The 26,866-nt window shown below is 38.9% G+C and overlaps 1 protein-coding gene across 8 annotated transcripts in view; it reads right to left on the reverse strand.

The window, feature by feature from the left end:
* The window catches only part of POU6F2 (POU class 6 homeobox 2), a 335,879-nt gene that overhangs the window by 173,397 nt on the left and 135,616 nt on the right, over nucleotides 1–26,866 (reverse strand). For all 8 annotated transcript variants that reach the window (XM_033078340.1, XM_033078314.1, XM_033078299.1 and 5 more), the window contains exons 3-4: nucleotides 14,368–14,459; nucleotides 13,193–13,421 (exon numbers count right to left, since the gene is read on the reverse strand). In XM_033078340.1, the coding sequence (XP_032934231.1) occupies nucleotides 13,193–13,421; nucleotides 14,368–14,459 (321 nt within the window). The remainder of the gene's footprint in view (nucleotides 1–13,192; nucleotides 13,422–14,367; nucleotides 14,460–26,866) is intronic.

Genomic DNA, 26,866 nt, shown 5'->3' on the forward strand with positions numbered 1-26,866 from the left:
CCAAACCCCTAAATGTCAACAGGGCCTCAAGCATTACATCTAAAATGAATCTGCCTCACTAAAACTGAGAGTTGAAGGCCTCAAGATTTGGCTCTGTGCTGGCATATCACAATTACCACTTAGAGCTGACCACTTACTTGTAAAAACTATGTGGAATCATTTCAGAAGAAGTGGTGTGTGAAAAATTACTTCCTGATTAGTGAAAACCCATCATCTAAGAAGGAAACTATTCATAACAGTGAAGTCTGCAAAATCCCATTTATTAATAGTCACTGGAATCTTTATGGATCAGGGATTACTATGAAGACAACCTGTCTGGTCTCTTAACTTTCAAAGCTAACTACTTTATCTTCAACTAAATAAACAAGCAGTTGTTTGGGTAATGTGACCAATCAGTGAAAGGTCCATAAAAATGTGTGGGAAATGCATGTTCGTTCATTTGAGTGGTTCTCTTTTCCATTTTCCTGGCTAACTAAAGATCAGAAGGCTGAACTTTTTGGGTTTTACCTCACTTGTCCCTCTTTTGTTTTTTTCACTACTATTTCTTTCAGTGCCTTTTTTGTTAAATCAGCAATGGATTGACAAATGCCTCTAGTAGTCAAGATGTGAACAGCCAAAGAGCAATCCCAATTACAGTGGCCAGGAAACATGCATCTTGATCAGTTTTCTATTAACTAGATCTTCTATCTCTGTACATTACTGTGTGAAATTCTTCTCAGTAAGAATATACTCCCGAGCTTACTGGACAGAGACTCACAAGCTCCTGGATTAAAGAGTTAGCTGAAGCCTAAAGGAACTAGTAGAAGTGTGTATATATATGTATATATATGTGTTCATTGGTATAAGCTGGAAAAGAAAATTTTTGAGAAAGGGAAGTTCCGGGAAGGGAAGCTCCAGGAAGGGAAGTTCCAGGAAGGGAAGTTCCAGGAAGGGAAGTTCTGGGAAGTTCTGGGAACGGGAGGGGAGGGGAGTCTTTTTACCCATCCATGTTTTATGTAGTCCTGTAGTACCTCTGGATGTGGAGACTAACATCATACAGAAAACATGACACTTGGAAAGGCTATGCTTGCATTGTTTCCATCTGAATGCCTATCAATAGATTTATGCACACACAAACATACAGCCATTCCACATTCAGCATTCTGTCTTCAATTACTGAAGAGAACATTATTGCTGCTGCTGGCTAAAATCAGACCTACCAAGCTAATTTTAACTGCAGGTGCTGATGGCAGAGAACTAGTTATTACATAAGCCACACAGTCCTGCAACTTGGGCACTCAGTGCTCTAAGAGAAACCTTCACCCAAATGATATTGCTCTGAATCATACGCCATGAAGATTTGTTTTCATTGCATGCACAATTGTCACAAATTGCTTCTTCCTGAAGCATCTCTACATCAATGTTAGCAAGAAATTTCCTACAGTATGAGAAGAAGACTAGATGGAAGCAGTTGGTCCTAAGTCCCTCTCACTCCCTGTATGTGCAGTTCAGGGTTTCTTCTTTGGAGAGTATTTACTCTGGTTTGCACTGAATGTATGGGCCTTGAAGGTGTCCTTTGTATCTCCACTTGGCTCTGGAATGTAGTAATTGCACTTGTAGTGCAATTTTGAGTTTAATTTTCTCCAGGAGAAATCTTGTCTGCGCAGGTCAAATATGAGCGAAATGGTAAAAATAGAAGGATTAATTTCAAGTGTGCTGTACGTGTTTTAAACTAAATACTTCAGTAGATACAGCTGGCTCTAGAGTAAGACATATGTTATGAACAATGGTTTATTTCCTGCCTTCCTACACCACTTCAATGAAAACTTTTCCTGTATTACTAACAGTAGGTCTAGGTTTCTCAACATCAGTTTCTAATCTCCACCATGCCATTTATGAAATTACCAGATCAGGAGACAAAAATGAATACAAGTGGAATGGGACTGTATATAAATTGATCTGTATTGGAAATCTCATCCCATTCTGTTGTTTACATTTTTTCAAGTAAAATAATTATATTTGTATAGGCATAGATATATAGATTAGATGCTACATTACAAAGCCACAAGGGTTCCTGATCTTGTTAACATGATGGTTGTCATAGTTTGTTTTGTTTTGCATGAGCAAGAGCTCATTACTGAGAACCCTTGTCATTCACATCAGATTGTGTCTCCTTAATGGAGCATTTCTGAAATGAATGGCAGGACATATAAATTTCAATTCAAACTGTACCTTGGAGTCTGGTTTCCACTGAAATCAATCACACTTCAGGACAAAGAAAGCTTTAGAGCTTGGGTTTTTACAAGGATGCCATAGTCTCTTGTTCAATGTACTTTTAAGAAAGCCCCAAAGTGATTTTCACTTTCAGAAGTCATTCTCCACTTGGTTCTGGAATGTAGTAGGTATGCACTTGTAGTGGAATTTTGAGGGTTTTTCTCATGTTATATGTTCAGGCATTATTTGAGCTGGTCTATTTGGCTAGCTTCTGTAATAGGTTACTTGTACACTTGCAGTCTCCTGGACTCAAAAGATGCTATAGTTCTATGTAATCCTTGCCATGCAGTTGAATGCCACAATGCAAACATACAACTCTGTCTCTCAGTTAGGCAGAAAGCGTGCAGTTGTGTGGTTTGTGGTGCAGAAGAGGTGAACTAAAACTAAGTTTCACTGCTGAGGAGGGGAATGGCAGCGCTGCTCTTGCATCAATCCCCTGCCAGGCAAGTCGGAGACTGGCTGGTCTGGAGGGAATCACTCACCCTCCAAGCTAGAGCTAAGATGCCAGATAAACAGTAGCCCACAAAAAAGGGTTTAAAAGAAGAAAGAATACTAGTGGGAAAGATTAAGATAATTTACCCTTGTATATTGTATCTGTCATAAATCCCATTGTCAGTATCTATTGCTCAAGTGTCTGACAAACTTTTGTTTCTTTCCTCTCCATAAAAGCATCCATCATAGGTAAAGCTGCATATCTTCCATGGTTTTATAATAAACTGGAAGTGAGTAACAGTGTGATATCAAAGGAAATAAAACTCCAGTTGCTATTGCTGCTGGGGTTGCCATCTGAATGTGGCTTACACAATATTTCATCTGTGCTGACACCTTTCACTCTCAATTATTTGGCTGCTGTCAAAACAAATCAATCATATTATAGTACTGTGTCTTATGTTATCATTCCACTCAAAGTTAGCTGCATTAGCTTTAAAATATATGGAAGTATAAAATTTATCTGAATTATTTATTTAACACAACTTTCTCCCTTGTGGGTTATCTTACAAACACAGGAAAGTCAAATTATCTGATGTTGAATATTGAATATATATAAATATCACCCAAAAAATTTAAAATAATGGCACTCATGGGAACATAAATTCATAAAAATACACTTAATAAGTCTTACTCTTAAAACCAATTATATTATTTTGAGAAATGGAGAAAATCGCATATGTTTTTAATTTTGTTTGCAACTGGCCAAGGTGCTCATATGAGACAAATGTAACATGAACAACCACGCTTACTAAACAGAGTAAAACAAATATGCAGAGAACTAATTTGGTTACCAGTAAAATTAAAGGTGTGGGGTTGGGAAACTGAACATTTTTTAAAGATGCTGCAGTGTTGGGGGAGGGGGAAGGGGGAATCACAGTCTTCTTTTACAATTCAGAATCACTGCTTTGGGAAAAGAAAAGCTAGAATCTTGAGCAGAGAATCTGAAAGTGATTGCTCTGTTCAGATGGTAGACTTAACAGTTTTCAGAAAGCAGGTTAAAATTTATTCTTGAGAGGTTTTATCCTTTTAAAAATCAGAAAGATAAAAGAAACAACTTTCAGGGTGCCAATAAGTGAATTTCCTCAAAATGTTCTACTATAATTTCTTTGCCTTTTAGACAGGATTCATGCCCTGTTACAACCACATCTTCTAAAATACAGGAGCCCGATATAATGGTAAAAGTGCAACAGTTTTATCACCTCTTCTTCAGTTATTACTGCTGATGCAATAGGAAATCAGCTACACAGCACAGAATACATTCAGGAATACTTGGATTGTGACTAGCTTAAGAAACCAAGCTGAAGCATAAAGGATAGACAGAGCCAACTGTGGATGAGAAAAGGCACAAGAGATTGAAATGGGATCTGAGAAACAGAAAGGAAAAGACACTGTAAATCTGAAGAATCACCATTTACTTGAATAGAATAAATAATTGGAAATTATTTATTATATTCTTTATGATGAAGATTTATTTTTAACATTGAATAATTTATCATATTAAAACACAACTAAGCGAAAAAAAGTGTCTATGATACGTCAAGTCTACAGATGAGTAAGTTTAAAAGAAATATTTAAGTTAAAAAACAAAACAAACCCTAAAACAAACAAACAAACAAACAAACAAAAAACTATAGCAGGTAATCATCTAAGAGCCCATATTTTGCTGTAACTTATTGACCTTGGTAGTAAACTCCAGTCCTTCTATGAGCTGGAAAACATGACTGTAGGTCCAAAAAATAAGGAAAATTCACTTTATTTTTACAGCTACTGAAAAAAGAGCCTAGAGTCTTTTATGTCTATGGACCAGAACAAGACTTAGAAGTTTGCAACATTTAGATCTAGCTGTATGTGAGGAACTCCAGGCATCTGACAGTAACAGATTTAAGGCACTTTCTAGGAAAGCAGAACCTCTAACTGTCTACACATCTGTTTACAGGTGGGACGACTTGCAAAAAATGGGCATGAATTGTCTTCCATCATATGGAACATCTGGGCCAAAGTGCAGAGCAGGAATACAGGTCTCAGTTCTGTTCCAGTAAGGAATGTTCTAGCTTCAGGAAAATTAAATGGAGGCCTGAAGATTTCCATGAGTACCACTTTCTACCCAAAGGACATAAGATTTCATTGAAGTCTGGGGATGAGAAAACTGAAGGAAGTTTCACTTTTATAATTTCTGATGTTAGCAGGTAGATTCTGTTTCTGTTTATGAGGCAATCTCAGTGGCAGACAGATTTTTTTTCTCAAATTAAAAAAAAAATCTATAAAATGCTTAACAATGCATAAACATTAAGATTTTAATGAGAAAGTCATAAGAGCTTCAGAACTTTCCATGTCAAAAAAGGAGGTTTCCATAAAGAAGACGTGTATGGCTCTGTGGTACAGAAGCACATAGACATTTAACAAATTTCATTTTTAAAAATTGGTTCTCAGGTATTTAATTTGTGTGTTCTATGCATTTAAAATTCACACTACCCAGTTAGTAGTGTGAATAAACCATAAAGACTTTGTTGCTTTTATGAGTCCCTAAATATATGTGGCCTTGATTAGAATCTCACTGGTGAATCAGGAGCACAAATCTGTGTCCAGGGAGTTTTTAAAACATGAATCATAGGGATTTTATTAATGCAAAACCATGGAAAAACAAAGGAAATTAAACTACAAATACTATAAATGTCTGACTTAAATCAACAAAGGCAAGGAAATTAAGAGTGAAGCCTGAAAATACATCCTGGTAATATTTCTACAATTTTATTGAAGCAGAGAGTCTTGGACCAGCATGAGAATCATATGTGTATATAGCATATACATGTACCCATCTGTTTTTATATTATCTACACTATTTGCATGTGATCCACTACTGCATGTAGCACATGTGCAAAAATGCAGTGGTGAAGAACAGAGTGACAAACACTAGCTAGGTTTTTCATTAGCCTTTGAAATTTCTTGGGTTTTGTAGGATTACAGTAACTTGAGTGCTTCACATTATTGGAATGAGTTTTCTCTACATTAATTTAAATTGTCACGGTCTAAATTCAAGAAGAAGATTAAAAGCTTCTCAAAACAGGTGCAAAGATATATTTTAAACGCAGCATTAAAATGCACCCATGTTCTGGTTGATGGAAGTTTCATTTATAATCTTGCATGCAGAATATTCCTGCCAGGAGTAGTATCAGTCTGAGTCAGGGCTCAATAAAGGTGTACTTTCCCCAAAATGACCAGGTCTTGCATGCAGTCATGCCACAACTCCTAGTTTAGTGGTCATACCTGCCAAAGGGTAGTTAATAAATAGGTTTTTGGTGAAAACTTCAGGGTAGCTGGGGAGGTACAGACTACTTCCATCTTTCCCATCTGCTTCTTGGCATAAAAGTTGGAAATTTAGGTTTTGTCAGTACTTGGCCTGCAATGTTTAAGTAGGTGGAACAGTTTGATTTCAGAATTTGATCCACATCACATCATTACTTCTCACTGATGTTCCATAACCATAAGTAGCAAAAAAAACCCCAAACAAACAAAGGCGTGTCTATGGTCTATTTTGGGTGGAGGTCAACAGTGGAGCACACAAGCATTATGACTACTGCATTTTAATGCCTCTAGTGATAAGCTTTTAACTTATGGGGCAGAGAAACCAAACAACAAATAGCAACACTCTGGGACTGATCAATAAACACTAGTAACTAATAAAGACCTAAACCTTTCACATTCCCTCTGCGAAGGCAGCAATTTGCCACTGAACAAGATGAGCAATTAACATGGGGTCAATGCGTTCACACAGGAGCCTTGTATTATGGGGGGGGAACCAAACAAATAAACAAAGAACCCAGTAAGATTCCTGCAATACTACCTTCAGAAGAGCAGATTTGCTTCCAAAAGCAAATGTTAGGCCTTCTAAAAAAGTACATTTCCTGAGAGACCTGACAGAAATAACTCACCTCATCTTCTGGGATCTCTGCATATTAGTTCAGTTATCCTACAACAGTTTGGATGGGATACAGCTGATAGCCTGAGGAAACCTGCTGTAGCAGCTGCTAATCCATAGACACTCTGTGCATGCCACAGTGTGCTCATGGATGCTCACATCTCTCTTATTTCTTTCCATGTACTAAGCTAGGGAGGTTTGTCTTCAGGGTTGTCTATCCCCTTCTTTGTAAAGTGAGCCCTTCCTAGCGACTGCATTTTGTGCAGCATTTATACACTGATAGGGGAGGTATATTTGGTTTGAGGGCTTCACAGAAATTGCTATGAGTGCAACACTTCTTCTTGGTTCTTGTCATTCTTGTTCTGGTTATGTTAGTACACTGCAAAAGTACCTGGGAATAAACTATTCCTCTAAGTGAAACATCATTTTGATTATTACTGACATTGGTGCTCATTAAAATACATAAGTGAAACACTGCCTTTCTGTAGACTCTGAAAGCTATTTCATGTTACTTGAAGGGGAATACAAATGAATAGGAACTGCATCACTTTAGTTAAAAGGGAAAAATGTTCTAAGAAACTGGAATTTGGACCCTAGATTAGTAAGCAATTGATGTTTGTAGTTTACTTCTTTTCTGTCTCTTTTTTGTTTTTCATCTCTCTCTGATTTCAGATTTTTAAGGTGTGTGTACATGGAGGAATGGAGACAAAGTATGTTTACCTTATCTGTTGTACAATTAATAATACAAATCTCTGTTCAGAGGAAACAAGATCTAATGAATGTAAACAATTGGGAGTTTTTTTTGTTACTATTGTCTTTACCCAACAGTCTCTTTGATTATCTCCATATAAAAACAGCCTTCTTACTTTTTTACCATTATCTGTATCAACTGTAACCCATATCAGTGCATTTAATGGCTGTCTCTTATCCCTCAAGGTGTTTAATACATTTCCCCTTCCATTGTATTGCTGCTAAAATATGACCTGCTGCTGTTTAAATAATGTAACTTAACGATTTCACATTTTCAGCTATTCAAGACTTCCTTTCAGTACTGAAGCCTTTCACTAGTGATTTAGAGAGATAGTTTGTCCTCATTTCTTTCACGACTCAAGACTGCGAAAGTTTGACTTGTAAATAAATTATTGACATCCACTTAAGGAACAGTACAATGGGCAGTGGAAATAAAATACACAAAGTTTCAGTGCCATAAGGCTACAGTCTCCAGCTTGTTGATTTCTTTCAAGGTTCCAGTGTCATCCTCTCTCCGTATTGGCACATATATCTAAAACACTGATGTGCCACTGTTATGTGATAAAATATATTTGGACCAGTCCTTTGCAGAGAGACTCCCAGATTATTATCCATGGGAGTGAGTGTCAGCAGTGAGCTGACAGAAAACACTGTCTTTTTCTAATTTCAATACAATATGCTATACTAAAAGAATAGCTAAAATACATTGATGTTTTAGCTAAAAAAACTTATTTGGTTGTCATGGAAAAGAGACTAAAAAGAGAGGACAGCTGTTAAAAACTCCCCAGGACTGGAATGCCTTCCCATTTTTCAGTTCTTTCAACAGGAAATTCATAGGGTAATAATAACATAAAGAAAACAAGTCAAAACCAACTCGGCCCCCCCAACCCAAAAGGTTTCTTGTTCAGCAATACAGAAATATTACACTGAGACATAAAAATCAGATGGGCTTAAGGAGAGAATGTCTTTTCATGAATATCAGCTCCCAGGCATTACTGAATACTCTGAGATTAAGCAACTACTAGTCCCTTGGAGATTCTCTTGAGAAGGATAACTAAATTTAAAAAGACCCCAACATACTCCTCCCAAAACAGAAAGAAATCTGACCTGGCAAAAGAAATGCAAAAATTGAAATTTCTCAGCCCATAGAAAAGTTTCCTCAAGGCAGAAAGATGATTGGATGATTAAGAGGAAGGTTGTCAGACTACTTTCTGCATTAAGTCAATAAAGACAGGCCAAGAAACAATGGACTAAGAGCAGAAGACAGGGAACACACTGTCTTGTAGGGTATCTGCCTCACTTTTTCCCTTCTCACAACCTCACCATTATTATTGTGACACCTGCAAAATTTTAGGAAAGCATGGCTATGTTCCACCTCTATTTAAAAGAAATGGTGAGGGGAAAACAAGTGTGTAAGTTTCTTGGGACAACATCCTTCATGGATAGTTTTAAAACTTGTATCTTCAGTGCTTTTAGTGGATTACAGTAAAAAGTTATTGTTGCTGGTTTTACTGTTTTCTTCAAAGAACTGTTGGTGGAACCTCAAAATTCCACAGGTGTTATGTTCAGGAATTTCTGTTTTCACAAAGGTAGATAGTTTTACTGTGCCACCCTCTTCTATCTCAATAAATTTTATTATTTGCATATTCACTGTGCATATGAAATTGCCTTGCTTGAAGCCAGAGAAAATCTGTTTTCCTGTTTCACAGCAAGAATTTACACATTCACCTCCGTTCCTTCTGTTTGCATACATTTGTTGTATTTGCTCAGGGAACAGATATGGTATAGCAGTGTATATGGCAAATGACAGAGTGTAGTGAACAAAAAATAATCAAGTATGTTGAAGAACAAGAAACGTTGCTTTGGAAGAGATTTGGTCTAAACCTTTTTTTCACTTATGGCAATGAATCAGTTTAGTGGTAGATCAGGACCATGTAGCAACTGAACAACTTAACACAAACACATTTGGGGGAAAAAAATCTTTTTCATAGGTAACTGGCAAGTGAAGAATAGGCAATATCACTAAATTATACTGTGTGAGCAATCACTAATTGCTCCATTTTAAAATAAATCCTTGTTTTCTCATTTTATATATTTGACCTATCTCTTCTGTGATTCCTATCACTGAGTGGTCTTATCACCCTGAACCAGACCTGAAAGCTCCTGAGAAGAAAATAATTTAAACATATATGTGGAGCACAAAATATATGTTGGAATTACTCCCTTGATCAACATTCAGCATGAATTCAAGTACTCTGTCAGACCAGAACTTCTCCGAATTCATACATTATTCAAAAAAAGTTTTCAGGGTGTCTTTTGAGTTACCTAGCTGGGGTAGTTTGCAATGAAGAGTTTTAGAAGTTTACTTAAAAGAGAAGAAAGACAGGAGAAGACCCAGCTCACAGGAGCTGAGAACATCTATGCTTGACCTCACTGAAAATTTAGGGATAGCAGATGTGGCGACAGGAGAATTAAGACAGGATGGAAAACAGCATGAGAACATGTGCTCCCATTATCTAAGCAGACCCTGCTACAGTGAGGTTAAGAGATGGAAGTTGATGATTATGGTATGATTTCACCAAAAGAGCAGAAATTACCAAAATGCTTTCAAGGATGGGCTTTTATGAGTATATCTATAAAAATGTTATCTACAAAACAGAATACATATTTACTTTTAAAGAGGGACCAGAAGTCAGTCAGGTTCAATGGAACTGATGACGCCACATAAAACTCTCACCTGACTCCTATTTTCATTCATGCATGCATTGGACAGAGGGCTACAGAGCGAACAATGGTAGTTCTTAGAGCTGTGATTCAGGATGGTAGGAGCTATCTTGACTAGGTTACTTTGCTGCCTTGTGTATCAATTTCACTTCCAAAAACTGAGGGTAGGCAGTAGCACTTGCTTAGAAGATCAGGAAGGAAGGGTAGAGAAGATAACAATCAAGCAACACAACTAAATAAATTCATGAGATCTGTTCCTTTCAGATACATTATGGAAGGTGTGATTGTGTTCATAGACAAGGAACTGAACCTGCTGCTCCTGCAAGTCTGTATTTGATCCCAGGCTTCTATCTACCAGTAAAGATTATAAAGGAAACCTTTTCATCCCATAAGGTCATTGCTTGCAAAATTTATTTGGCAGCAAAGTTATGTCTTTTAGCTAGCAATTAGACATCCATGGCTAAACTAAAGAGCAAAGGTTGCCTGGCTTAATCCCTACCCTCCAGCTTTGCAACACGGGGTGAATAAATGACGTAAGAACTGCACAAGTTTATGTTTATTTATAATGCTACATACCCAGCAACTCTAACCTGGAGCACTCCAGAGTAGAAGGATACGTTTTTATAATGCCTGTTTCTTCATTAAGATTTCATCATCCACCTACGCTAAAAAGCTACTTCCCCTTCACTTTGTTATATCTGCTTTTACCCGCTCTTGTTCTTGCATTATTTTTTTAATCTCCTGTTCCTACTTTACATGCACTCTCAAATTTTAAACAAGCAAAATTTGTGCATTAGTGTGTCCTTTTCATCTATCATTTATGAATGACAGGTTCTTTGGTGCAGCTTAATGGTATGAGAGAGACATTATTTTAAACATTAAAGTGAAAACCATTTACAACTATGATAAGAGAGGTCTGTTGACATTAAACTTTAAAACATGCACAAGGTAAAGGCAAGTAGTTGCTCCAACAGGTGAGAGTACTATGCATGCACTTTGTAAGGGAGTTTGTTCAACACAAGAGCTGTCTCTTTGTTTTCTCTGTTTGACAACCTGTAGGACCTGGTGCTTCAAACAATGCATCTGGTAATCAGCAGCCACCAGAGTTTGATGACTAAAAGGTATTTAGGGCACAGTGCAGAGTATTAATTTTTTTAATTGCCATTTTGTGGGAGGACAATATTTCGTATCATTTACATTGGGAATAAATAAATAAATAAATAAATAAATAAATAAATCTAAACCGTTAAAGCTTTCTTTTTATACTTCCTGCTCACACCTTTATCACTTTCACACTGGACTATCACTTTCTTTACTGTCCTCTTCCATTAAAACTATACAATGCTGGTGTAAGATATTGGCTAACATTATCTTGCTATATTTTGTTCTGTTCTGTTCAGCAGCAACTGCATTCTGGGAAGCATCAACTTAGTTAGGAATAGTAAATAAATACATCTGTATTTTATATCATATGTACTTGGATTGAGTCCTGTTCCTAACAGTGTTAGACACATTGATTGAAAAGGGAAGAAAAGGGATCTTATAGAATTGTTTTCAGTCTGATTTTAGACCACAGGGAAAATGTAACAGATCCCTCAGGGTAGAACCATTGCAAACATGGTACAGTTCAGGCAATAGAGAGAACACATAACAGAGATTAACTTTTTCAGTTACTTTGGACTCATGTAACTCTCTCAACAATTTGAAAGATGGCAGAACCTTATTGATAAAGCAGACCTCCCACAGCAAGAACAAAAACATATATCTGGGGCATGGATGACAGATGAGAAAACTCTGATTTTGTTCTAACTTTTTTAAAAGTTATTTTCATGCAATACTGTATTTTTTGTTATCTCTATTTACACAGCTGCTTTAATCAGCAGTGGTGAGGCAAGTTGTGTTGCAGTCAACTTACTTGGAGGGAAGGGATAATGGCATCCAGACAGACCTTGACAGGTTTGAGATGTGGCTTGAGAAGTTTAACAAAGCAGTGTGCAAGGTCCTACACATGGGTCACAGCAATCCCTGATGCACCAATGGGTTGGGCAGAGAAGTGATTGAGAGCAGCCCTGCTAAGAAAGACCTGGAGGTGACAGGTGATGAAAAACTCCACATGGGCCAGCAGTGTGTGCTTACAGCCCAGAAAGCCAATTGAATCCTGGGCTGCATCACAAGGAGCATGGCCAGAGGGTCATAGGGGGTGATTCTGCCCCTCTACTCTGGTCAAGGGAGATCCCACCTGGAGTACTGTGCACAGTTCTGGTGTTCCCAACATAAAAATGATATGGAACTGTTGGAGCAAGTCCAGAAGGGGGCCATGAAGTTTGTAAGAGGACTGGAGCACCTTCACTATGAACACAGGCTGAGAAAGCTGAGGCTGTTCAGCCTGGAGAAGATCACATAGAGACCTTATGGTAAACTTCCAGTGTCTGAAGGGGTTCTACAAGTAAGCTGGAAAGAGACTCCTCATGAGGAATTGTAGCTATAGGACAAGGAATAATAGGTACAAATTGAAAGAGGGAAAAATTAGGTTAGATATTGTAAAGAAATTTTTCACTGTGGGAGTGATAAGACAGTGGAACAGGTTGCCCAGGGAGGTTGGGAATGCCCCAGCTGAGACAGGTTGGATAAAGCATTGAGCAACCTGGTCTAGGGAGTGGTTTCTGCCCATGGCAGGTAGGGTTGGGACTAGATGATCTTTAAAGTCCATTCCAAACCCTTGATATTCTATGATTCTATTATTCTAATGTTTGAAATTTCAACATGATCTGTGAGTAGAGAACATTGATCACTGATGACAGAAAAACCTAAAGGTCATTCAAGTGGTTTACATTACTGACCCAATGTAAGACCCAAAACTCAACTTCCAATATGTTTTTATAAATGGTAAATATCCCTTAAGTATTTCTCAAGCATTCAAAAACAATTTGGGTGCTACTTTTCAATAATTCATGGAGAGTACCATTTAATTTGAAAAAGAGATCACTCAGTTTAAAATAAAAAGATGGCATAAAAAAGGTGAAAGAACATGTTAGAAAAATTATGAAAGTTACTTACCTTGTAGATTTTGCAATGGCAAAGTCATGATGCCTCCTGCTGCAGCTGCTGCTACCAGTCCTTGGATGTTCGTGAGATTTGCTGTAGGTAGAGTTAGGACGAGTCCTTGTTGGCCCCCCAGTTGCCCAGCCATGTTGAAAGGAATAAGGATTGGCTGATTCAGGGCTGGAGTGCCTCCTGGCATCACCCCTGCTACTGCTGAGGCTAACTGTTGGGCTGTCAGTAGTGGCTGTAAGAAAACACAGACACAAACCTGTTTTATTGTGTATAGCTCAGTATTACACACTTACAACCCTTCTGGTTTGAGATCTTTTCATGTTCCATTACAGACATGCACTGCTTCCAGTACCTTAAAGCATACATTTTCACCAACACAGAAAGGTCTGACAATATGACAGTCTGAAACTGTAAGTCTCAGTCAAATAGCATAGTAGCAATCCCAGCTGAATCTAGACTGGAAAATTCATTACACATACACAAAAGATAATTTATGAGCAAAAGAAGACCTAACTAAACCTAGCCTACAAGTACCTAAATGCAAACATTTCCCAAAAATTCCTGGTTGTATACTGATTGACAACAGCAGAAAACACTGGTAAGTGTAAACCAGAAGCTTTGTGGACCAAGACTGTCCTGGGAAGTGGAAGAATATCGAGTTTCTTCTTAGAGTATAGCAAAACTTGGATAAAATTTTTGAACTGAGATGAGAAATATTTTAAAATCATATAAAGTGCCATACTGCTATGTCTATACTTTGCTGTAAAGAAAATAAATATCTGGCATAAAAGATAATGAAATATCTTTACTAATACAGGATGTCTGTGTGACAGACATAACTGTCAGAGACAATAATTTGGCATTAAAATTGCACAGGCTTTTTAATATTAAATTATTATATTAATTTCAGAAGTAATTTAAATAAGAAATTAAAATATTTTAACTCCCTAAATATGTAAAACTTCTTAGCTTTTATTTTAGAAAAGCATACAAAATCTAATCGTGCTAAACTTGACTTTTAAAATATACATGGTACACACATGTTCCTTTTTTGTAACACTGAATGCAGCCAAAGAGAATCACATTTTCTACATTACACAGATCAAAGATGATCAATCACTGTTATTTATTTTTCATTGAATTGCACATCTCGATTAATTAAAAGGAAAGATACTGACCTGTGGCCCAACAGGGAATGTAGGATGGGACTGACTGGGTTGGTGCTGGTCTGCTGGGCTCGTATCAGGCAGCACTGTGTTTCCTCTGGCCTCTGAAATCCAGGGAACAGATTGACTTTAATATCAAGCCTGGGGACTGCCACATTACCTTCTACTCTGATGTCACATAACATGAAGCTGAAAATGATATGTTAAAATGCTTTATCAATAACTCAAGCACTCAAATCTCTTATCAGCTGCATAAATTATGCTAACGTTCATTCAGACCAGCCAGCTCATTCAAAGAGTTACAGAAATCTGACAGCAGTGAAACTGAAGCTATCATCAACTCAGCTAATGTGGGTTGTATTATACATCAATTTACATACAGTACATGAGCACTCCATGCGTGTGGGAACTGCAATTTTTACGCTTAGGTGAGCATCAGCCATTGCAATATCTGAAAGCAAAAATTAACTGAAAAACAATCAAGTCACATCTACTTTCTATCTTAATAAAGTATTTTCTTTTGTCAGTTACTGAGACAGCAAAGGCTCTACTAGGCACAATAAAAAGGCACTATGAAAACTGAAAACTGGTATGCTTCCATATGACAGCTTGTTTTTTAAATTGCATGTGGAGGAGGAACAAAATTTTGTGAAACCAAGGATTTCCAGCATTTATTGAGATGATTGATATCCAAGAATCAAACAATATGCTGAGCAATAATGACTTGCTAAGCATAGAACAGCCCAGTCCTACTAGATTTTGCTGAAGTCTGCATTACACATTTGAAAGGGAGGAAGAAAAATAAAAGCATCCTATCAGTTGTAAGAAAGTACCAAGACATTTTCAAAACTACATCTCAGTTCTCCACTTCCTCTGGGTGAAGGGCTCAACTGATTCCCAATTTTTCAGTGCTGATGGCATGATCAGGCCCACATTGATTTTTGAGGTTGTAAGATGACAGTCAGTATCAAATGTAGTTGCAAGAATCCTGTGGTCTCTTATAAAGAAAACCCTGGCAATGGCACCAGATTTCCTTATTGACAAGATATCTCCTGTTTTGTAATTTTTTTTTTCTAATAAGTAGTTGAAATTCCATTCTAAGTAAACCTTAACAAGATGCTGTTTTCTAATGTTTGTCCTATGAATAGCAAGATAATTCAGAAACAGTTTCTTGGCACACCCTTGTGCTATAAGGAAAAAGGATACAATTCTGTCATAAATTTTAAAGAGGGTATTATCAGCTCATTTAAAACAAATTCTTTTATATATTCTCCAAGGGGAACAACTTATAAATAATGGAAATGTGAAAAAAACCCACCTTCACCACATTAAGGTTCAAATAAAATTGACTGCTACATATTATTCAGTTGACTTCCATCTCTACAGCAAGTTGTCAATCACAACAGCATTTTTAGAATTCGATTAAACAATAAATGTGCAGAGTTATTATGCAGAAATCTGAAAATCTGATTAATTTGTAATATCTTTGTGTGGTCTCAAAAATTCAGAAATGGACATTGCTCTGGGAATACTTAAAAGTGGTCTATGGAAATATCTGATTTGGAACTAATAAAAACATACAAAGTTGCTGACATTTTGTAAAGTGAATTCTACAGAAATGTTTGCCATTTTAATGACCATTGCCATTTAATAATGAGAATAAACAGGCCTACTATAATCAGTGAGGATTCCAACAACTGCCTAGTAACATGCAAAAAGAGATGCAGTCACTAAATTTTTTATCTGCAGTTTACTCATTCAAGTTAAATGAAAAGAGAAACATGAAACTAGATATGTGAGATTCAATGAAACCTGTTTATTTCAAATGCATAACAATCCTAGTGCTGATGCCATCCCTAAGACCAAAGGCAGGGTTTCCTCAGTATGATTTCCTCCTATGCAAAATAAAGCACTATGTTAGTAAACATAATTTTTCTTTAGTAATTTCCACATACTGTTATATTTTTTTCTCAATCTTCACAACTGTATGTATAAAGTGATATTAGATCAGAGGCTCAATACCAATGAAGATATCACTCCCCATTAAGATCAAATCTTATAAATCAATTTTGTTTATGCAATTTTAAGGCCTGTGAATTTTGTCTTTGTGTGTGATTTAATCAATATTAAAACAAGCTCCTCATAATCTGTCATATCATTAAATCATCTTATGAAATCTTTGGGAAAAGAGCAAAACAAAAGTCATTAGAATTAGATTTTGTTGCAATTTTTATACCTTGAGCTCTCAGAAAATATGTAAAAAGTTCTGAAGTAATATGCTTGTGTTTTAGTATTCTTTTTTCCATGGTGCCCATCCAAAGAACTCCTGATTTCTGTTATCTGTACCATAAGTATTTTTCAATGTTTGATCACACAGTCTTTACATAACACAAGTTGCTTATACTGTACCATCAAGCCAAAATTAATTACACTGTTTTCCTTTTTCATTGTACTAATTGGAATCACTTAGGATTACATTCTTGTCACACAGTTACTCACCACAGATGATTTTTTTAAATTTCAGTTCTCAAATGCTCTGTCTGTTGCTTCTAATTTACAGTAATTTCACAATTACAAGCCGCACCGATTATAAGCCGCATTTTTGGTGTGTCGGCAACGTTGATGTCTTTGTCAATAAACAAGCCGCACCCAATTATTAGGCGCACTTTTGTTCGCGGTGAACTTTCACAAAGTTGTCATTTAGTAACAGAATCGCGGGATCGCTGGGGCTTACTGGCAGGTGCCAACCTTGGAAACATTATTTCCAAGTGAAAAAAGACACAGACCATAGCTGCTGCAGCATACCCTGCAAATTTTATTTACAAGCTGAAAAAGACAGGAACAATAGTGTGGTCATTTTGTGAGCATTCCCAATGGATCCACGTTGCCTTTAAACAGCCGCTCAGCTGCGCGGGCAGGCAGCCGAGCTCCGAGCAGAGCTGCTCCTGCGCGCTGGCACAGCCACCCTGCTCATCCGCACGAGCACGGCCCGGCCCGGCCCCTCCCCTCATCCGCGCCGGCACAGCCACCCCGCTCATCCGCTCCAGCCCAGCCACCCCCCACATCCACGCCAGCCCAGCCACCCCCCACCATCCGCGCCAGCCCAGCCCCCCCGCTCATCCGTGCGAGTACGGCCAGCTGCGCAGCTGCACAAGGACAGCCAGCCGCGCAATCGCACAAGACTGAAAACACTTAAAAAAGTACAGAGAAAAATCACACACTTTTATCAAACTGCTGAGGTAACTCACTGAGGTAACTCACCCCGATAACACCCCCCGCCCCTCAGTAACGCTGCCATCCACAAGCAGGCAATAAGCTGTTCTCTGATTGGTTCATTGTCGGAACAATGGGAAACCATGGATTTCAAACCATTTTTGCTCGGGACAGGACCGGCACGGTACCAGGTAAGGGCAGATATCACATTTTTGTTAATATATTAGCTGCCCCGGATTACTAGCTGCACTTCCGAGTTTCCACCAAAACTTTGGTCAAAATGGTGCGGCTTGTAATCGTGAATTTACTGTAGTTCCCATATGATGCAGTCATCTCAGGAAAACAGCACACACCTTCATGTGGTCTTACATGGTCTTACATGCTATATGAAATTTTCAATCCTGTATTCTATGACTGAAATTCTCAGATCTCTCCCTGCCCCTTCTAATCTACCTGCTATAACAGACCCTCAAGAGTCAAGAAAATGTGCAAGAAAATCTGCCTGCCGGGCAGGCACTAAATAGAGTGAAGCAAGAATTTCAGGGTTAAGGTCTGTTGCATCACACAGTGACAGCATTTTTTCCTGGCTGTACACTGCATTCACTGACACACATAGGGCAAGGTAGAGCACAAAACATCGTTAGAAGGCTACTTTCTCTTTTCTGCCTTATAATAATACATATCTGACTGGGGGGATTCCCTCAGTTTCAGAGCAATCAGGGAGCTCTATTTCTGATTTCTCTACTATTTCTGCTTCAGACACTCATTGCCAAGAATTTGGAAAAATGCCTTCATTAAGACCAACTGCACTAAACCAGCAGTACAATCCCCTGCAGTTTCTTGCTGCTGTTTTACTGGGTTTATTTGGTAGTTGATAAGTTCCAGATGCTGGAACAACCTCTGCAGATAAATTATTCCCTTGCCCAAATTCCAACCCTCATGGAAAAAAATGGACTACCAAAATCTAGCCTGGATTTTACACCTGCTCAAATCCAGGCCTCCTGTTACCTCCTGTTGAGTTATTCTCCAGCTCCACTCAGCCTTCTCTCAGTGAGGGGTCTGTCAGCAAAGAACCATAAAAATCCCTATGGAGTTGGGGAACTACCACCAGTACCTTCCCTGTTTGCAATTACGTTTTGTAGACATTCTACTCTCATTACAGCCCCAACTGCTGGTGCACAAGTGGAAGGGGGAAGGCAGAAGCAGGGCCACTACTCTGAAATATTCCTAAGTCGATGAGTTTGCTCAATAGTACCGTATAAACAGACAGGAGTGCCACTGCCATAGTACTGCCATAACTGTAGACAAGGTTTTAATATTTAATAAGCAGTATTCATCATATCTGATTCATCATAAATTAATTATAAATTATATAATACATACGTTCACCTCTCATCCCACCAAGGGACTGGAAGGGCATGACAGAATAAAAAATTGAAATGCACTGTAAACACTGTAAAATAGCCTTCTTAAGATAAAATATTGTTTTAAATAAAGCTAAGTAAAACAAAGGCAACCTTCTTCTCCTCTTGCCAAAATGAGAAAAAAAAATCCACAAATCAAGTGAAAAGCCATGATGTACAGTATCTGGTTTAGAAAAGAGAAAACAACAAGAGAAACATAAGAAGGAAAAAACAAATCCACATCTCAAGGCCACCAAGCTTCATACAAAATTACAACTGTAAGTGTACTGGTTGTAAAAAGCTTTCCCTAGTTTGCTTCCATTTTGTTTTTTACACATCTTCAGCAACACAACAGGCAACTCGGTTCTTAGTGTCTCCCAGTGCCCTGTGAAGCTGAGAATGCTCCAAACCCTCACTTTACAACTCCAATATGGATTCCCAAATAAGCACAGTTTAGCAGATCTTCTCAGCTCTAGGTCCACTGTTCAGGAAGGCATGGGTCAGAACACAAAACTGCTCTGTGACTCCTTGGCTTCCCCAGGGGTACAGCAGGTCTGACAAGGTGAGCCTGCCCATGCTCCCCAGAACCTTTCCTTGGATGCAGCACATGTCCCAGCCCCTTGTCTCATCTGGTCTCTGATGCTTGCAAGGAACCTGCAGCTGACTAGAAAATGGTTTGGAACAGCATCACAGCATGGAGTGCATTCAACTTGTATGTCCAGCTCCACCCTGGCCCTCCTGTGCATGTGTGCTTGTGCCCCTGGCATCTCTTCTTAAACTCTGCACCAAAGCTCACTCAAAGCCCATGCTCATACCAAAGCATAGGACTAATCTCAGCAGATGACCTGGATATTAACAACGTCCTCATGGTCTTCATGAATGAATTCAATATGTCTCACATAGTATCAAAACCAGGGAGATGCTGGATCGCCTCTCTTTAGCACTCAGTGCTCTGAAAAATAAACTGGATCAAATTCAATAATACTAGATTTTCATTTTATGTTCTGAGATTTAAGGACTTATTTCAAATGCATTAACATTAATAAAAAAACACATTTCAAGCAACAGTTCATATTAAATCTTTAGCTAGTTCCACAATGCAACATTAAATTACTTGTATTTATCTCAGTAACCATAAGAAATCAAAAGGAGACTTTTTTCTTACTCACTGAGACAACTCATATTAAAGATACAGCTTTGAGAATTAAATCATTAAATTAAAAATAGTGCCTGTGATAAAAAGTCTTAGATTTTTAAAACTAATAAACTAAACAATCAGAGCAAAATATAGCTGAATTTAGATTATAACCAAAAGAAAAAGAACTTTTTAAAGAAAATTAAATAGATAAACTAATAATATTCAAATTATCAGGTATAGTGTGTGAAAATCCATCATCTCTGATTAAAATAACTCAGCTCTTCACTAAATGAAACCTTAACTCTCAGCAATTATACCAAGAACAATCTTGCTGAACAAAATTTAATAGCCAAAAGAAAAAGATTCAACCGATAATGAAAAAAATATAACATTCCTTCCAAATAATCTTCATTCTGCCTCAAACCACTGCATTGTGGCTCTCAATTTCATTATTTTAATAAATTAATAATTTAATTTTCCTATTGTATCAGAGTTTGGACATGTCAGGAGGAAGCATGCACAAATTACTGCACTATAAAATCTTTGTAATCAGATTGTTACGCAAAATATCAAAAACACACTTAAATTTTACAATACTTGTAGGAGAAAAAATTGAGATTTTATGCTGATTCCATTTTATATTGATATTGTCCTATGGCTATCAGAGGAGACATTCCTGTTACCTCAGCAAAGAAAATCAATCTCTTAAACTACATTAGAATAATGATTCTCCCACTAGAAAGTGTGAATTTAAGCTTAGACCTTTCATATCTATACAGTTATACAGTTGTCTTCTTCCAGTCCATGACCAAGATGTGGCACACAATCGACTCCTTGGGATTGTATGAAATTTCCCTAGGTATCAGGTTATCACACAGATGATTGAGCAATTCACCTTTTTCTGCTTACCTGTACTTCAGATTTTTAGTTTTTATTTTTACATGGTAATTTCACCCTCACAAAGAAACACAAACAAGTCTGCAGAATTCTGGATGTATGCAGAATTACTACTAGCACCTGTTAACTCTGAAACCTAATAAAATTGCAATGTTGATGTTATGATTTTACTGTTCAATCATTTCAGCGTAACATACAAATGCCATGCACGTATTCTACAATGTCAGATTGTGTCAACTTACATAGCTCTCATTCTTAATTTTCTCCCACCTAGGTTCAAAGCCCTTCTAGTTTACCTTTGAAAATATTTGTGGTGTGATAAGGAAATGGTATATTGATTTACCATATTGACATATATGTCAATGTAATATCCTATACAGAGAGCTAAAAATCCAGCACTGAAAATGCATTGAATTAGACAGCAGAATGAACAGAGTAGATTTGCTTTACTAAGTGTATCATTCAGTACCTAAGTAAGTAAAACACCACAGTTTTATACTTATCTGAAATTGCCTCACAGTTGCTACTGCAAAGCTACTAAAGTCATCTGGAGAGCTCAAAGTCATTCTGCCAGCTGAGTATAGAATGCTGTCTTTGCCTGGTCCCTGGGGATATTTCCTCCCAAAGGATCTTCTCCCACAAGACATACACAGTAGCTGAAACCACTGTCCTCATTACCCCTATGCACAGAACTTGGGTTGTATTTATGCACCTGCATCCTTCTGGATTGGGACCAACAACATTAAACCCCATGACTCTTTATAATGAAAATCAGACTATTAAAGTGATTCATGCTACAGAGGACTTCTTCCAGGCAACCACAAGTTATAATTACCACCTAACAAAAACCTACCACACTAAGGCACAAAATCACAAATAACTCAAAATCCCAGTTCTCCCAAGGGTCTTAAATTTTCTTCTTTTCCATCTTTATTTTTGTTCCTCTTTCGTTGTCTCATCTTCTCCTTTTTCTTTTTTCCATAAGTGATTTTTTTTCCTTACTGGTGCCTATATGAATATTCTTCCACTTCAAATACCTCATGTGAGAAAAGAAGTGTTGCTACTGCAGAAAAGGTGATGGAATATAATTGCAAAAGTATGTTCTTTATTCAAAATAGACTCATTCTACTTTTCTTCACCCACTAAGTACAGTGCATAAAAATCCCTTGTTAGTGGTACATACATTTTTTATGAGTTGGACCCTTCATACTGAGAATTCTAGTTCCTTTTACACTGTATGCATTAGCACAAATATTAAGGCCACAAAGACCCTATCAGTCTTCTCTGAATTCATACAAGATTTCATACTCACTGTTTGCTGTTAGTGCTGGGGAATGTAGTGATGATAAAGGTGACTTAACAGAAGATGGACAGTTGAATGCATTATTATTTCATGTTGGGCAGCTGATCCCTAGCTAAGAAGGGCAGGAGGCTCCTCTAAATTAAACTTTTCTTCCATCCCTAGAAGTTTACTTAAATGCCAAAGAGTGAGCACATTAAAGAACATCTGTTTTGGAGCAACTGTTACAGTTCGCCATCTTTACAGCTATCTTAGATTTCTATAGGATTTTTTACAGTGTTTACCTATGCATATTGGTTTTGCTCCTAATACAGAAGAGGGCAAGCTTTCCATCAAAATCCCAACTTGCCAACACTCACCCTCCCCATCTGACTCTTCCCTTCCCCCAAATAAGCCAGACTATGAAGATATCTTATAAGGATATACATTGCTGTTTGCCTGGGGAGCCTCGCACTGTTATTTAAGATGTGTTTGGCTGCTGGCACTACAGCCTACTGAAAGCCAGGCAATACATGTGGATGATCTCTGGTGCACAGTAATTCAGGCTTCTGGGCGGAAGAAAAGCCTAGTATGCCATACATATTTTTCTTTTTACAAGTTACGTTGACAGACTGATTTCATCAGAGAGGGCACAGGTAGGCGACCAGTGACAGAAATTCAACTCACAACTTTGACAAGGCGCTGGAAAGAAAAAGCTATGAGGTGGGAAGTAGATGAACTTAGTATGCTATCAGTCCTATGAGAGCCTGTTTAGAAATTCAAATCTCCTAGTTTGGTGAGAGAAGAATATCCAGTTAAGGAAGGAAGCATTCCATCAAACCTAGTAAAAGCACCTCACAGCAGCACTCAGCAAAGTGCACCCCATAATATATGGTAACTCCTGCAGGAGCAATCTGACCAGCAAGTATGGTAAAGCTACAGTGGTCTATCACCATTGCTACTGAGTTCACTGGTTTCATCCCTGCAGTGTCTTTAACAATTTTACACTCTCTGCAGTGGTCTTTACACACAGCCCTGTAGGGCAGCTCCATCAAGTGTCTTATTACAGGTCGTTCAGCTGTTCAGACTTTATTGAGACTCTTGAAAGAGCTGTCCCACAGAGTGGCACAGTGTGGGAGTCCAGTTGAGATCCAGAAGGAAACCTTAACAGGTTTCCTCTGTATGCAGGAGATCACACTTCTAGATCTGAGTAGATCACAAAATCGGTAAATCTTCACTATAAATCTATTTAGCTGCACATGTATCTTCAGAAATTCCCAGCTACAAAAATACAACAGCCTTTCAAAAGCAACTGGTGCCATTTGATATCTGCAGCAAGTTCTCATGACGTAGCTCAGCAGGGTGAGACATTATTTCAAATGAAAGTGTGGGCTGGAAGCTGCAAAAACTTACGGTATGCCTGCCTCTAGATCTCATAAATCCTGAACTAACTTCCTTCTCTTTATTATTGTCTGAAATCAGTTGTAGTGGCTGCTTACAGTTTAGTCAGGAGCTTCTGCCACTTCATGTTTTTAAAGAGCATTTAGTCTTACAACCACATCTTGCAAAGTATGTCGAACGCTACCGTCACTAAAACAAGTTTAAATCTCACAACAAGAGCTTTTGGTTTGCACCCCTCCCCACCCCTTCAATCCTTCCCTCCTCCATAGATCAAAAGCCAAAAATACAAAAAGTAGCAAAAAGACTATAGCCAACGTCATCATCATACTGTCTGGTTTTGAGGAGCTATTTGCCAGTCAGTGATAATAAACAACTCTGCAACAGCCACTAAAATAGTCTCTTCTACACTGAAAATACCCCAAAATAGATCTCCATAGACAATAGAAATAACCAAGTGGTTGACAAACATTTGGACACTGTTCCTGTAACATGTTTATCTTGCCTTTATGTGAGTCAAACTCCCTCTGGATCTCTGGATTATAGATGTGCTGGATTAGTTTCCTAGGAAAGGTTTAAGAATACAGCACAGATTAAAAAAGCTTTAAATTAAGATGCATACATGCCAGCACAGCTGAAATTTTTCATGAAAGATCTCTTGGTTAGAAATGCCTTGTCATGACAAGACCTCTTTGTCATGAAGGAAGCAAAAAGGAGCCATATTACTTAGCTTTGCCAAAATAGCAAGTGGCAGGCAACTTGCTTCAAATAGGGCACTGCAACACATCCTAATAGGATTAAATTTTATGGAATAAAATGTTTCTAATCCATGCAGTTGCTTGTTTTCATATATATACATATGCCTCTCTCTATATAGATACATAATTTAAACAAATGAGTTTCCTACATCACTTTCATTTTTATATTACTGTTTATTTTTTCATCATTTCAGTAACTGAAAAATAGCTACTGGTAAAAGATGTTATTAATTTAAGTGCATTCATACTGCATTATGTCACTAATAGACTTGGGTAACACTATTTCTTTATCCTTTTTATACAGCATTATTTTATTGTCCTCCTAATTTCCATGATTTTACTTCCACTTAAGGTCGAGTGAGAGCTTTGAAGAATTCTATTATATTATTGTCCTGTCATTATTCTAACTCCATTACACAACAACACAAAACCAGCATCAGCTTCCATTTGTCATATTACTTACTTTGAGGATTATGTCAGATCTCTGACTATATGTACATGCCTACTAAACGTAATTTGGAGTTGAGCAAAAAGTACAGTAAATTCACGAATACAAGCCGCACTGAGTATAAGCCGCATCTCTGGGTGTTGGCAAATATTTCGGTTTTTGTCCATAAATAAGCCGCACCCGAATATAAGCCGCTCTGTCGTTCGCAGCGAGGACCCGCATGCAATTAGTAACAGAACCGCGGGAGGGCGGGGTTTACTGGCTGAGCTAAGGCTGTGCAGGCTCGGCCCGCTAGGGGCTGCTGATGGGGCCAGGTGCCCCAGCCCGGTGCTGCCGCTCGGGGCCAGCCCTCGCTGCCACTGGGCTCGGTCACCCCGGGTCGGTGCTGCCCCGCGGTGGCAGGCAGGGACGAAGCTTCCCCCACTCCTACGGCAGCGGCGGCGGGCGGGGACGGAGCTTTCCCGCGCCCGTGGCGCCGGCGGCAGGCGTGGACAAAGCACCCTGCCTCCTCCCCGAGCCGCGACAATGGCTGCGCGGGGCTCCAGTCGGCTCCCCGAGACGCGGCAATGGCGGCGCACGCTTCCACCCGCCTCCCCGGGCCACAGCAATGGCTGCGCGGGGCTCCTGTCGGCTCCCGGAGCCACGGCAATGGCGGCGCCCCCCCCACCCGTCCTCCCCGGGCCGCGGCAATGGCAGCGCAGGGCCCCCGTCGGCTCCCCGGGCCGCGGCAATGGCAGTAATGGCGGCGCCCCCCCCCCCCCCCCCCCCCCCCCGTTCTCCCCGAACTGCGGCAATGGCGGCGCGCCCCCCCCCAGTCTTCCCCTGGGCTGCGGCAGAGGAGGGAAGAAGAGAGCTCTCCCGCCTCTCTCCCCGCCCCCCTGGGTTGCCTGCAGGGAGCCAGGGCAACACAGTAACACTGTAACAATCACGGAATGCCGGCTTTTACTGGCAGGTGCTTGGCTCGGCACCCTGGCCGGCACGTCTGGGGTTGTAAATGTCAGAAAATTATTCACATATTAGCCGCCCCCGACTATTAGCCGCACTTCCGGGTTTCCACCAAAATTTTTGTCAAATTGCTGCGGCTTGTATTCGTGAAATTACTGTAATCACTGATTCCTTCTAAAAATGCTTTTAAAGAAAAGATTCTGTTATTATTCTGTAAGAACTCTGGCATCTTAGACCCATCCAGCCCTTTAGAAGAACCTAGCTAGACTTACAAAATATAAAGATAAAATTTAAAGGTACATATAGACAAAAAGACATTAACTTCTTTGTCCATACTCCCAACTGAGTTGACAGAAGCCAGTTTTGGTGTGGAAGCCACAAAGTTATGCTCACATGGTACTCTACAAGTGCACTCTGTGTGCCTCTCTAACACAACTGTGTTGCTACTCTGCCCAGAGAAGCTGTCTTATGTCTGGCAAATAATTGGAGCATGGAGAACCTGGAGCAAAGAGAACCCTGGGTCCACCTTTCCTACAAGTCCAATCCTTCAATAGCCAAAAGATTGTTTAGCACATGTGACATGCTTTATGAACTGGATTGTCGTGGCCTTCCTAATATCTTTTAGTGTGCCCAGCTTTGAGCACATGCAAAAAATAACCAGGGCTGGTTTGAAATAGCCAACACGCCCACTGTCTGCTCCTTACAGCTGTCATAAAGGAAAAGAAAAGGTAGGTGTTAATCTGGCAAAAGGAAAATTTAGGCTCATGCCCAACCATTTCCTGTGGGACCTTCACCAGCTCTTTTCTTCTCACATGGAGTGTTGTTGGGCTGTCAGAGCACAGAGAAATCCTGGACCAAAAAGAGAGCATGTCAACTGGAGTGCCAGCATGCTGCTTCCTCCAGTCATAGAAAGCAGGACGCAATAATTTGTATTTCAGTCATTGTGAAGAACACAGTTTGTATGTGCTAATGTGTACCTTGGACATGGATTGTTATAATAGCAGGAGTTTTACTTAAAGTTATTCTAATTAC

The sequence above is a fragment of the Catharus ustulatus genome, chromosome 1 (genome assembly GCF_009819885.2).
Source record: "Catharus ustulatus isolate bCatUst1 chromosome 1, bCatUst1.pri.v2, whole genome shotgun sequence".
Classification (NCBI taxonomy): domain Eukaryota; kingdom Metazoa; phylum Chordata; class Aves; order Passeriformes; family Turdidae; genus Catharus; species Catharus ustulatus.